Here is a 13989-nt window from a genome sequence, read left to right on the forward strand (position 1 = left end):
GTGAAACATCACCTATCCATGTTCTCCACAGATGCTGCCTGACCCACTGAGTTACTCCAGCACTCTGTGTACTTAGCTGTGTCTAAGTCCCGCCCCCATCCTGGGGAGGGGGCGGGACTTAGCTGTACAGACTGACAGGTGAATCATGCAATCAGAGCGGGTCCTTTGTGACGGGCAGGCGGCTGAACCAATGGCGGGACGCGGAAGGCGGGACCCGCCCCCCCTCTCGTGTGATGGACGGGCGGCTGGACCAATGGGCGGGCGGGACGGGAGCTGCGGCGAGGTGGTGGAGACGCGCCCAGAGGAGACGAGCTCTCGGCGGCCGCGGCTCCAACACACTCCCCGGCGGCTCCAACCCACTCCCCGGCAGCCCAGGTAGGAGGCAGAGGTACAGGCGATACTGTGCAGCCCATCCCCAAAGTGTTTGCAAAGGTACACACAAAAATGCTGGAGTAACTCAGCGGGACAGGCAGGCAGCATCTGTGGGGAGAAGGAATGGGCTGATGTTTCTGGTCGAGACCCTTCTACAGAAAGTACTGAAGTGTCTCGGCCCGAAACGTCGCCCATTCCTTCTCTCCACAGATGCTGCCTGACTGTCCCGCTGAGTTACTCCAGCATTTCGTGCCCCCCCTTTGAAAGCACTCAACACCTCTACATTTTGGCTATAGTTTTTTTACCCCAGATGCCTTGTATGATTCCAAAGAACATAATAGTTCTGTGGGCCAAGTAAATAGGCTTTTAGTTAGACTTTTAGTTTAAACGCAAAGTGTTTTAAATTGGTTTATTGTGGTATGGTGGTTCTACGACCTGTGTGTGTGTGTGTGTGTGTGTGTGTGTGTGTGTGTGTGTGTGTGTGTGTGTGTGTGTGTGTGTGTGTGTGTGTGTGTGTGTGTGTGTGTGTGTGTGTGTGTGTGTGTGTGTGTGTGTGTGTGTGTGTGTGTGTGTGTGTGTCTTTTTCTTTCTCGTTTATCATACTATTTACACTCTACCATGTTTACACATTCTGTTGTGCTGCAGCAAGTGAGAATTTAATTGTTTTATCTGGGACACATGACAGTAAAACACTCTTGATGGGGGTCTGTCCTTTTAAGGCTGAGATGGATGAGATCCTTAATTAGTGCGGGTGTCAGGGAGAAGGCAAGAGAATGGGGTTAGGAGGGAGAGATAGATCAGCCATGATTGAAAGGCGGAGTCAGGAGACTTGATGGGCCGAATGGCCTAATTCTACTCCCGTTCCTTATGATAGAGGCGGGGAGGTGCCCAGGGGTGGAGTTAGACGACCAGAGTTGGTTCTCAGAAAAGTCTCCTTGCAGTAACTCAGACTCTTGTTTCTCTTTTTTTGTTACAGTATCTTAGACTTGTTAGTTTTTTTGCTACAGTAACTCAGACACTTATTTTTGTTGTTGTTTCTCGTTACATTAACTGGGACCTCCCGTTTTTCTTTTTGCTGCTTCTGCTGCTGTTGTTGTTGGACGGTGCGGGCAGCGTTCCTCCTCTCCTGGTGTTCCCCAGCTACGGGCCGGCCGGGCTGACATGTCGCTGTTGGGACAGAGCCAGCGATGGTTCCCCACACATGTCCAGGTGGTGGTACTCCGCGCCCGGGGGCTCCGAGCCAAGGGCCGGGACGGAACCAACGACGCCTTTGTCATCATGCAACTGGGTAAGGAGAAGTACTCGAGCTCGGTGGCCGAGAAGAGCCGTGAGCCGCTGTGGAGGGAGGAGGCCGAGTTCGAGCTGCCGCCCCTGCTGCAACAGGCCAGCCCCGACAAGGGCACTACCCTCTATCTCATCGTAACCCACCGGGCTCTGGTGGGCTTGGACAAGTTCCTGGGACAGGCGGTGATCGACCTGAGGGAACTCTACCATCACAAGACCAATAACAAAGTGGGGTAAGCAGCTCTTGCCGACTTAGTGGTAAAACCCGGCCTACATAATACTCTAAAGTAGACAAAAGTGTTGGAGAAACTCAGCGAGTGCATTTCGTTGTCTCTGTACTGTACACTGACAATGACAATTAAAATTGAATCTGGATCTGAATCTGAATCTGAGTGCAACAGCATCTATGGAGTGAAGGAAATAGGCAACGTTTCGGGCTGAAACCCTTCTTCATGCTGATGTGGTGGGGGGTGTGATAATACTCTATGTAGGAATGAACTGCTGGTTTCCACTGAAGATAGACAAATACAATACTCTGGAATAACTCAGTGGATCGGGCAGCATCTCTGCAGAAAAGGAATAGGTAATGTTTTGGGTAGAGACCCTTCATCAGACCTGAAACGTCACCCATTCCTTTTCTCCAGAGATGTTGCCAAACCCACTGAGTTACTCCAGCACTTTGTGTCTTATCTTCAATGTAATGCAACACTGGACTGTTTGTAAGAGAATAATTTCACCATGCATTTCCACTTCTCACGCGTGCCCATAGAAGCTCCATTGAACCACTGCCCCCTTGCCTTGTCCCATCCCGGCCATTGCTCCTTCTCCCTGCTCCTGTCTGGCAGACTAGGGAACAGTGGTCAGTCTGAAGAAGGGTTTCGGCCCGAAACATTGCCTATTTCCTTCGCTCCATAGATGCTCAGGTTCAAGTGAGTTTATTGTCATGTGTCCCTGTATAGGACAATGAAATTCTTGCTTTGCTTCAGCACACAGAACATAGTAGGCATTTACTACAAAGATAAGTGTGTCCATATACCATTATATAAACACACATGAATAAAGAAACTGATAGATGCTGCTGAACCTGCTGAGTTTCTCCAGCACTTTTGTCTACCTAGGGAACAGTGGGGTGGTTCAGAGATACACGGGCACATCGACACACCGAGTCCCCACCGACCATCAAGGTTCATGGTTTGTTTATTGCCACATGTACCAAGCAAGATGCAGTGAGATTCAGATTGCTTTTGTTCTATATTATCCCACTCTCTCATCCACTTCCGATGCACCCTGGGGCCGATTAACCTAAAGCCCACACGTCTTTGGGATGTGGGAGGAAACCGGAGCAAACCTCTGTGGAGCAAACATGTTCTTTACACAGAGGATGTGGGTGCTTGGAACTAGCTGTCTGGCGCGGTGGGTAAGGCTGGCACAATAGTGGCATTTAAAGACTTTTGGATAGGCACGTGGATATGGAGGGATAAGAATTCTGGTGGACAACGTCTGTGGAGGAAATGGGGAGAAGATGTTTCTGGCGGGGACTTCTCAAACCCGGTCCCGACCCAAAACATCGTCTGTCAATTCCTTCCCCAATGCCGTTTGACCCTCTGAGTTCCTCCAGCACTTTGTTTTTGCTCAAGATTACAACATCAGCAGTTTCTTGCTGTTTAGTAGATTTTTTTAATGCAGTCTTAGATCTGTTATCAAGGAGAGGTTGGGCAAAAGTTTGCACATTTTAAAATCTATTTACATATTTTAATTTCTCGAGTCTATGGGCAGGATGTCCAAATTATTTATTCTGCATTAGTAAATGTCTAGTGCTGCGGACAGCCACGTTAAGGGAAGTAAATGCAAACTAACAGGAAGTTGCAAACTCTTCTCTGTGTGTGTGTGTGTGTGTGTGTGTGTGTGTTTTTATTTTTAGGAATAGTTCAGCCAGCTGTAAAATACAATTTACAAAGTTTGGTCACTGACCTAATTAGTTTGCAAGCTGGGGATCTGGGTTAAGGCTGACAACATGTGACTCGTAGAGTAGATGGGACGAATCTAACTTGGTGATGGGAATATCAACCATTTTAAGCTGTGTCCACCTCGCACTTGCCAGGTAGGCTTTGTCCTGGTCCCACCTCTCCTCTCCAGCTTTCTCCCCACAATCAGTCTGGAGAAGGGTTCTGAATCAAAACGTTACCTGTCCATCCCTTCCTCACCTGAGTTCCCCCAGCACTTTGTGTTTTGCTCAAGTATTTTGGAGGGGGGAGGGGGCAGTGTGGAGGTGAGAGAAACTGTGTATTGCAAAACCAATAGTGCAGTGACCACATCTTTATGTCGCACCATTTAATTGTGACAAAATGACCACAATGAGCAACGTTGGGCAAAGGTTGACTAATAAGAGGTTTTAGCCGGGGAATTACAGAATGTTTGGGGGTTGGGCACCAGTGACAGAATAATTCAAATTGCGACATGCAGGATTAAAGTGGTGTAGAAGTGAGTGAGTTCAGTGGTTGGGAGGGGTGAAGCTGAGGAAGAATTTGAACATGTGGCTGGAAGTTTGATGCAGATGATAAATAGCACAGTAGTCGAGGCTTGGCCCAAGAAGATAAGTTTTCGGGTATGCCTGGAATTATTTATAGGACAAAACCTGTCCAACAGGTCCATGCAAGATAGACACAGAGTGCTGGAGTAACTCAGCAGGCCAGGCAGCATCGCTGCAGAAAAAGGATAGGTGACATTTTGGGTCAGGACCCTTCTTCAGACAAGTATTTATCTTCCCAAAGCCTCCTCCGTCTCCTGTTTATGTCACTCTGTCACAGAGTGATACAATGTGGAAACTGACCCTTCAGCCCAACTTACCCACACCAGCCAGCATGTCCCAGCTACGCTCATCTCACCTGCCTGCTTTTGGTCCATATCTCTCCAAAGCTGTCCTATACAAATACCTGTCTAACTGTTTCTTAAATGTTGTGACAGTCCCTGCCTCAACAACCTCCTCTGGCATACACCCGCCACCCTTTTTGTGGAAAAAGTCACCCCTCAGATTCCTCTTAAATCTTTTCCCCTTCACCTTAAACCTATGTCCTTTGGTCCTCGATTCACCTACTCTGGGCAAGAGACTCTGTGCATCTACCCGATCTATTCCCCTCATGATTTTATACACCTCTATAGGATCACTCCTCATCCTCCTGCGCTCCAAGGAATAGAGTCCCAGCCCACCCAACTTTGTACAGCTCACACCCTCTAATACTGGCAACATACCCCCAGTGAATCCTCTCTGTACCCTTTCCTGCTTGACAGCATCTTTCCTGCAACATGGTGTCCAGAACTGAACACAATATTCTAAATGCGCCCTCGCCAATATCTTATACAACTGCAACATGACCTCCCAACTTCCATACTCTATACTCTGACGTGAAGTCCAATGTGCCGAGCCATTTTGACCACCCTAAGTACCTGTGACTCCACCTTCAAGGAACCACTCTGCTAATCTTTCTTTCAATTCCTGTGTCTCTGAAGTGCGTACATATCTGATGTACATATCAGTGTCTGATTTAAGGTTCTCGACCTGAAACGTCACCTATACCATTTCTCCTGACATGCTGCCTGACTCTCTGAGTTACTCTGGTCCGTGAGAAATGGAAGAGGAAGTCAGGCAGGTGTTTGGGGGGGGGGGGGGAAACGACTTGTGCAAGGGAAGAAGTGGAATATTTATATCACTATTTGCAATGTTTCTGGAGGCCATGCTGCTGAGACCAAGAACATCATCTGTGTACATATGCCAGGTGAGTGACAAGAACTTGGGAAAAGTAGCACGAGATGTATTTGACCTGGCGGCGTGAGTGAGGCCTAAACGCAAAAACAAACGCTGGAAGAACTCTGTGGGTCAGGCAGCATCTGTGGAAGCAAAATGCTAGTCATAGACGGCACGGTGGGGCTGCGCTGGAGTTGCTGCCTCACAGCACCAGAGACCCGGGGTCGATCATGACTACGGGTGCTGTCTGTACGGAGTTTGCACGTTCTCCCTGTGACCCTGTGGGCTTTCTCTGGGTGCTCCGGTTTCCTCCCACACTCCAAAGACGTGTGGATTTGTAAGTTAGTTGGCCCATGTGATGTTGCCCCTTGTCTGTAAGGAGTGGATGCGAAGGTGGGAGAATATCGATGGTCGGCATGGATGGAAGGGCCATTTTCAATGCTGTACCTCCAAATAAACCCTTGGCCTGGCTCCAAACAGACAGTTCTGCATGGTTCGTCTGGGCTGGCCCAGGTTAGTTAGTAAAGGCAGTCACGGTGGCGCAGCAGTAGAATTGCTGCCTTACAGCCAATGCAGCGCCCGAGACCCGGGTTCGATCCCGACTACGGGCGCTGTCTGTATGGTGTTTGCACGTTCTCCCCGTGACCTGCGTGGGTTTTCTCCGAGATCTTCGGTTTCCTCCCACACTCCAAAAACCTACAGGTTTGTAGGTTAATTGGCTTGGTAAATGTACAAATTGTCCCTAGTGGGTGTAGGATAGTGTTAGTGTGCGAGGATCACTGGTTGGCACAGACCTGGTGGGCCGAAGGGCCTGTTTCCACGCTGTATCTTGTAAAGAATTGTTTAAAAGTGCATATTCATTACTGACGTGCACTTATTATTATTATTATTATTATCCCCAGTTAGTTTAAATGATATGTTTGTATGCAGTATCAACTTGTAAATAGGAACCACCCTGAAACTCAAACAAACTAGTACATTTGTAATTAGTAGTCAGACATGCGGTGAATTGCTACACGGACAATTTAACGTTTCTTCTTGAAAGGTCAGTGTTGTCTTCATTTCCTTTGCACCTTTCAACTACTTTTGCATCTGACGACTCGAATGTGAAGTAGTCACTTGTGGCACCGACTTTCACATGCTCGATCTTGCAAATTGGTCTGTGTTTGCTCAAGTAATATTGCCAAAGAGATTGAAAACTTTCAAAACGAGGAACTAGAGATCTGTGTAGAGAGGAAACGCAGATGCTATTTTACAGCGAAGATAGACATGAATTGCTGGAGTAACTCGGTGGAACAGGCAGCATCTCTGGAGAGAAGGAATGGGTGACGTTTTGGGTCTTCAATACAATACAATACAATACAATTTAATTTATTGTCATTTGGACCCCTTGAGGTCCAAACGAAATGTCGTTTCTGCAGCCATACATTACAAACAAATAGACCCAAGACACAACATAATTTACATAAACATCCATCACATTGCTGTGATGGAAGGCCAAAAAAACTTATCTCTCCACTGCACTCTCCCCCCCGATGTCAGAGTCAAAGTCAAAGCCCCCGGCGGGCGATGGCGAATTGTCCCGCGGCCATTAAAGCCACGCCGGGTAATGCAAGGTCGCGCACCGGGTCTTGATGTTAGAGCCCCCGGCGTGCGCTCGCAGAGTCCCGCAGCCATTCCAAGCCGCGCGGGGCGATGATGTAAGGCCCCGCTCCAGGAGCTCTTCAACCCCGCAACTCGGGCGGGAGAAGTCGCCGTTGCGGGAGCCCTGAAAAGCGGTCTCCCTCCAGGGACCCGCGGGCTCCCGGTGCCGCCGTCCGCCAAACCCGCAGTTGCAGCCTCCGAAACTCCGGGGGTTGGGTCGCAGCAGCGTCCACCACAGCTCCACCCGCTCTGGACTCGGCCAGCTCCGCGACGGTGAGGTGAGTAGTCGGCACCACAGCCCCCGGTCTTCCTGTTGGAGGCTGCTCCTCGTTGCAGCCCCAACGACAACGGAGACTCGACAAAGAAAAGGTTGGGTCTCCCGTGCAGGGAGAGATTTAAAAGTTACCCCCTCCCCCACCCCACCCCCCCACACACATACCCCAACAAAAAATAACAAAAACTACATAAAAACATAGACATAAAATAATAAAAACGCAGACGGACTGCAGAGGCCGCTGCTGACGAAAGTCGTGCCGCCCACCGAACCCATTCCTTCTCTCCAGAGATGCTTCCTGTCCCGCTGAGTTACTCCAGCATTTAGTGTCTATTTTTGAACTAGAGATCTGGTTTGTTAGTTTAGCTCATTATTGTCAGGTGTACCTTGGGTGCAGTGAAAAGCGTTTTTGTTGCGTGCTAATCAGTCAACTAAATGACTGTACATGATTACAATCGAGCTGTTCACAGTGTACAGATACAGGATAAAGGATATAATGTTTAGTGCAAGGTAAAGTACGATTAAAGATAGTCCATGGGTCTCCAATGAGGAAGATGAGAGATCAGGTCCATTCTCAAGTTGTGGAGAGGTTGGTTCAGTTGCCTGATAATAATAATAATAAATTTTATTTTCAGGCGCCTTTCAAAATCTCAAGGACACCTTACAGAAATTAACAGAAGAGAAAAAACGTATAGTCGGAATAAAATAAATAATAAGGACATCACCAATACACAAATTAAAGACAGAAATCGCTCCAAAGACAAAAAATCAAAAAACACAATGTGAAAGAGAGAGCAGCGGCAACTAAAGCGCGCCAGCGTCCACTCTCCCTTCCGACAGCCATCTTGGACACAGACTAACATATTAACTTACACACAGGAAAAAATCATCCCCCCACAATGGTTACCACTGTGGGGGAAGGCACAATGTCCAGTCCCCATCCCCAGTTCACCCAAAGTCAGGCCTATTGAGGCCACCGCTATTGCCTCTACGGAGGCCCGATGTTCCTGGCCGTTCTGGCCGGGTGGTGGTGCCCCGGCGTCGGGAGAGTCCTCTCAGCGGCTGGGCCACCTGGAACGGCCGCTTCCTAGCTGGGGACCGCGGCTTCCGAAGCCGACAAGGCCGTGCTGGTTTGGAGCTCCCAGGCTCCCGATGTTAAAGTCGGCGCCGCCCGCTCCGCTCCGCAGGCCGGAGGTGTTGAACACGGCGGTCACAGCTCACTGGAGCTCCAGCGCGTCGATCCAGCGCGGCGACCCAGGCAAGGCATCGCCCGCTCCGCTCCACGATAGCGCTCCAGCGCTGTGCCGCCACCGAGGCCGAGGTGCTGGGCGGTCCCCGCCAGGAAACGGCGCTCCACGCCCGCTGGTAGGCCACGAGGGCAGGTCGACGGGGCAGCCCGGAGAAAAAGCTGCCTCACCGACCAGGTAGGGTCCTAGAAGTAAAATTACCCCCTACCCCCCACATTAAAAAGTCAATTTCTCCAAAGGACGAAGCACAGGAATTACTAAAAACTTCCCAAAAAAAAAGCGAATTAAACGGACTGGTTAGCAGCCGTTCCCCAAGATGGCTCCTCCTCCTCCTCCTGATAACAGCAGGGTAGAAACTATTTATACCTCTTGACCCAAAACGTCACCTATCCATATTCTCCAGAGATATTGCCGTGCCTGCTGAGTTACTGCAGTGCATTGTGCCTTTTTTAGATTAAAACCCGTTTTCAGTTAGTGGCATTGGAAACTTCAAGGGCCTGTCCCACTTACGTGTTTTTTTTCAGCGACTGCCGGCACCCGTCATAGTCGCAGCAGGTCGCCGAAAATTTTCGACATGTTGAAAATCCAGCGGTGACCAGAGAAAGGTGCAACTCTTTGGGCGACTACTCACGACCATACAGGCGTCACGTGTCGACATGTCGCGGGGTGACGCCTGTTTGGTCGTGAATAGTCGCCCAAAGAGCCGTACCCTTTTCTGGTCGCCAAAGGATTTTCAACATTTTCAGCGACCTGCTGCGACTATGAAGGGTGCTGGCAAGTCGCCGAAAAAATTGCATAAGTGGGACAGGCCCTTAAGCTTCAGTCTCAACTGATAGTCGAAGGGTTTAAAATCTTTCTTGGAGGACTTGCACTGTGTCAATGCATAGCTACCGTAGAATGTGCCATCAGTTGGTTTGAACTAGCAACCAGTTATAATTAGCACCAAATTACCTCTTTGCACTGAGCATAAATGTTAAATGATCTTAGCAAATTTGCAGATGACACAAAGCTGGGTGGCAGTGTGAACTGTGAGGAGGATGCTATGAGGATGCAGGTTGACTTGGACAGGTTGGGCGAGTGGGCAGATGCATGGCAGATGCAGTTTAATGTGCATATATGTGAGGTTATCCACTTTGGTGGCAAAAACAGGAAGGCAGATTAATATCTGAATGGTGTCAAGTTGGAAAAAGGGGAAGTACAATCAGATCTGGTGGTCCTTGTTCATCAGTCACTGAAAGTAAGCATGCAGGTACAGCAGGCAGTGAAGAAAGCGAATGGCATGTTGGCCTTCATAACAAGAGAAGTTGAGTATAGGAGCAAAGAGCTCCTTTTGCAGTTGTACAGGGCCCTGGTGAGACCACACCTGGAGTATTGTGTGCAGTTTGGGTCTCTGGCGCTGTAAGGCAGCAACTCTACCACTGTGCTACCTATGTGGAGGACAGACTGGTGCTGACCTTTGACCCGACTGACCCAGTTCTGTAATGACTACATGTTTCACATTTACTGTTTTGCAGTTAGATTTACGAAGGGGGTGTGTCACTGTTGAAATTAAGGTCATTGTTGGGGAAATAATTGGCCCTTTGATCAGCTGCTTCTATTTCCCTCCCTTGTGGTTCATTTGTGGTATATTATTAGCGGAACAATCTAGTGGACGTGTTGGAAGAACAAACAGTTCAAGGCGAGAGGGGAAAGATATCATTGGAACCCGAGGGGCAACTTTTTCACTTGGATAGTGGTGGGTGTGTGGAACGAGCTGCCAGAGGAGGTAGTTGAGGCTGGGACTATCCGAACATTTAAGAAACAGTTAGACAGGTACATGGATAGGACAGGTTTGGAGGGATATGGACCAAATGCAGGCAGGTGGGACTAGTGTAGGTGGGACATGTTGGCTGGTGAGGGAGGTGGCTGGTAACCGAGTGATGATTCTGCACAAACTAGCCCAGGGCTGTCTATTGGCATATTTGTAGGCATTCTCAGTGGCCGTAGCAATGTCTAATTAAACGTTGCCGTTCCTGGCAGCCTTCCTACCCTCTACATCAGGTACTGCTGCTTGTACAGTGGAAAACTGAAGCATTGCTGTGTAAACAAATACTGCGTTGTTCTCGGGCAGGCAGGAGGCTTGCATACCAACCAGCATACGTAATGTCAGACCAGTTTAATCTGCCTGATCGACTTGGATCAGAGCCTGAAGCCAAACATATGCAAGTGAGCTAGAATCCTGTCATAGTCGTACAGCAAGGAAACCGGCCCTTCGGCCCATCTAGTCCATGCCGACCAATGTGCCCCATCTACACTGGTCCCTCCTAGCTACATTTGGCCCGTATCCCACCAAACCTGTCCTATCCATGTACAGACACAGGATGTCGGAGTAACTCAGCGGGTCAGGCAACATCTCTGGAGATAAAGAATTGGAATTTAATTATGACAATCAGAATATAGAAGTACTTTAATACAGCACAGCTTGCATGAATAATACACCTTCACTGTCCCACAAAGATATATTATTTGAAAATCAAATTTGAAGATGAGGAGAAAGGAAAAGTGAAATATAAATGATTAAGAAGGAACTGCAGATGCTGTTTTAAACAGAAGATAGACACAAAGTACTGGAGTAGCTCAATGCGTCAAGGGTCTGTCAGACTTACGTGATTTTTTTCCGTGGCTTGCCGGCACCCGTCATAGTCGCGGCAGGTCTCTGAAGATTTTCAACGTGTTGAAAATCCAGCGGTGACCAGAAAAAGGTGCGACTCTTTGGGCGACTACTCACGACCATACAGGCGTCACGTATCGACATGTCGTCACGTATGGCATCCAGAACCAGGGGCCACAGTTTGAGAATAAGGGGTAAGCCATTTAGAACGGAGACGAGGAAACACTTTTTCGCACAGAGAGTTGTGAGTCTGTGGAATTCTCTGCCTCAGAGGGCGGTGGAGGCAGGTTCTCTGGATGCTTTCAAGAGAGAGCTAGATAGGGCTCTTAAAGATAGTGGAGTCAGGGGATATGGGGAGAAGGCAGGAACGGGGTACTGATTGGGGATGATCAGCCGTGATCACATTGAATGGCGGTGCTGCCTCAAAGCGCCGAATGGCCTACTCCTGCACCTATTGTCTATTGACGCCTGTATGGTCATGTCGACACGTGACGCCTGTATGGTCGTGAGCAGTCACCCAAAGAGTCGTACCTTTATCTGGTCGCCGCTGGATTTTCAACGTTGAACATTTTCGGCGACCTGCTGCGACTATGACGGGTGCCGGCAAGTCGCCGAAAAAATCACGTAAGTGGGACAGGCCTCGTGCAGCATCTCCGGAGAAAAAGAATAGATATTTTTTTTTTGGGGTCGAGATGCTTCTGAATGTAAAGCCTGGGGGAGGGGTATAGGTGGACCGAAACAGGGGAGAACTGCAACTTTGTTGAGAGGCTTAATTTTCACGCACAGTGGCTAATTGACACGTCTGCTGAATGAAAGGAATGTGCTGCCTTGTTAGAGTAGCTGGCTTTCATGTGAGAGTCAGATCTGCCGATCCAGTATCTGGGGAGATTAACTGATGCCACTTTGAATGCAAGCAGGACTGTTCTCCTCTTGATCCTGCCTAATCTTTTCCATGTGTCACAAAAGCTTTATCCTGGTTTACTAAATACCTGCTTTACGGGATCTTGCTTTGCACATCTGGACATGCAGGTTTGTAGATTAATTGGCTTGGTATAATTGTAAATTGTCCCCAAAGTGCATAAGATAGTGTTAAGGGCCTGTCCCACTTGGCAATTTTTTTTCGCCGACTGCCCGCATCATTGACTGACGGTAGACAAAAGTGCTGGAGAAACTCAGCGGGTGCATCGGCATCTATGGAGCGAAGGAAATAGGCAACGTTTCGGGCCGAGAATGTGTGTGAGTGATTGGTGGTGGTCGGAGGGGCCGTAGGCGCAGATTGGCAGCCACGCTTCCGTCAGTCTGCCCCAGGGCAACTGTGGCTACAGAAGTAGCTTACCACCACCGAGTGTGACTGAGGAGTGAATGAATAATGCGATGTAAAGCGCCTTGAGTATTAGAAAGGCGCTATATAAATCCCATCCATTATTATTATTATTACTTCAGTCTGAAGGAAATAGGCAACGTTTCGGGCCGAAACCCGGAAGGGTTTCGACCCGAAACGTTGCCTATTTCCTACGCTCCATAGATGCTGCTGCACCTGCTGAGTTTCTCCAGCACTTTTGTCTACCTTCGATATTCCAGCATCTGCAGTTCCTTCTTAAAACATCATTGACTGACGTATCGGGTCACTGGAAAACACGTGGCGTGACCACGTATCGACGCGCGCTGTTTTTTCAAGTGTCGCAACGTTTTTTTGTCTCCGCTGGATTTCGAAATGTTCCAAATCTTTGCCTGATATGAAGCCGGCAGTCGCCGAAATAATCGGCAAGTGGGACAGGCCCTTTGGTGTGCTGGGATCACTGGTCGGCGCGGACTCGGTGGGCTGAAGGACCCGTTTCCACAGTGTATCTCTAAACTAAACCAGCGTGTTATTTGGGTCTGTGGTTTGAAATGAGGTGTGGGCCACTATTGTTCATCTCTGTGGCTGTTACACTACTTAACTCTGCACCTTGGTGATTGCCAGTCACCCCTCCCGGACACTCCTTCCCCCCCCAGAAAAATTACAGTTTGTACATGTATATATTTTACTGTTCCATTATTCTATGTTCGCTCTTCTGGGGAGATGCTAACTGCATTTCGTTGTCTCTGTACTGTACACTGCACATGACAATTTGGTCTCCAAATCTGAGGAAGGACATTATTGCCATAGAGGGAGTGCAGAGAAGGTTCACCAGACTGATTCCTGGGATGTCAGGACTGTCTTATGAAGAAAGACTGGATAGACTTGGTTTATACTCTCTAGAATTTAGGAGATTGAGAGGGGATCTTATAGAAACTTACAAAATTCTTAAGGGGTTGGACAGGCTAGATGCAGGAAGATTGCTCCCGATGTTGGGGAAGTCCAGGACAAGGGGTCACAGCTTAAGGATAAGGGGGAAATCCTTTAAAACAGAGATGAGAAGAACTTTTTTCACACAGAGAGTGGTGAATCTCTGGAACTCCCTGCCACAGAGGGTAGTCGAGGCCAGTTCATTGGCTATATTTAAGAGGGAGTTAGATGTGGCCCTGGTGGCTAAGGGGATCAGAAGGTATGGAGAGAAGGCAGGTACGGGATACTGAGTTGGATGATCAGCCATGATCATATTGAATGGCGGTGCAGGCTCGAAGGGCCGAATGGCCTACTCCTGCACCTAATTTCTATGTTTCTATGTTTCTATAAAGATTGAATCTGAATCTGTAGGATTCATTGCCACAGACAGCTGTGGATGCCAAGTCAATTGATAGTTTTAGATGTGTTCAAAAGGGAACTGCAGATGCTGGAATATCGAAGGTACAC

At 48.6% G+C, this 13989-nt stretch overlaps 1 protein-coding gene across 2 annotated transcripts in view; it reads left to right on the forward strand.

Annotated features, from left to right (window-relative positions):
• Positions 1–295: 295 nt before the first annotated feature.
• LOC116967493 (rab11 family-interacting protein 1-like) overlaps positions 296–13989 on the forward strand; it is a 35671-nt gene continuing 21977 nt past the window's right edge. Inside the window, exons 1-2 of one of the 2 annotated variants that reach the window (XM_033014107.1) lie at positions 296–375; positions 1486–1889. In XM_033014107.1, the coding sequence (XP_032869998.1) occupies positions 1534–1889 (356 nt within the window). In that variant the 5' untranslated portion in view covers positions 296–375; positions 1486–1533. Of the gene's footprint in view, positions 433–1485; positions 1890–13989 lie in introns of both variants that reach the window. The other variant, XM_033014108.1, reaches the window with a different exon arrangement.

Source organism: Amblyraja radiata, chromosome 39 (assembly GCF_010909765.2).
Source record: "Amblyraja radiata isolate CabotCenter1 chromosome 39, sAmbRad1.1.pri, whole genome shotgun sequence".
Taxonomy (NCBI): domain Eukaryota; kingdom Metazoa; phylum Chordata; class Chondrichthyes; order Rajiformes; family Rajidae; genus Amblyraja; species Amblyraja radiata.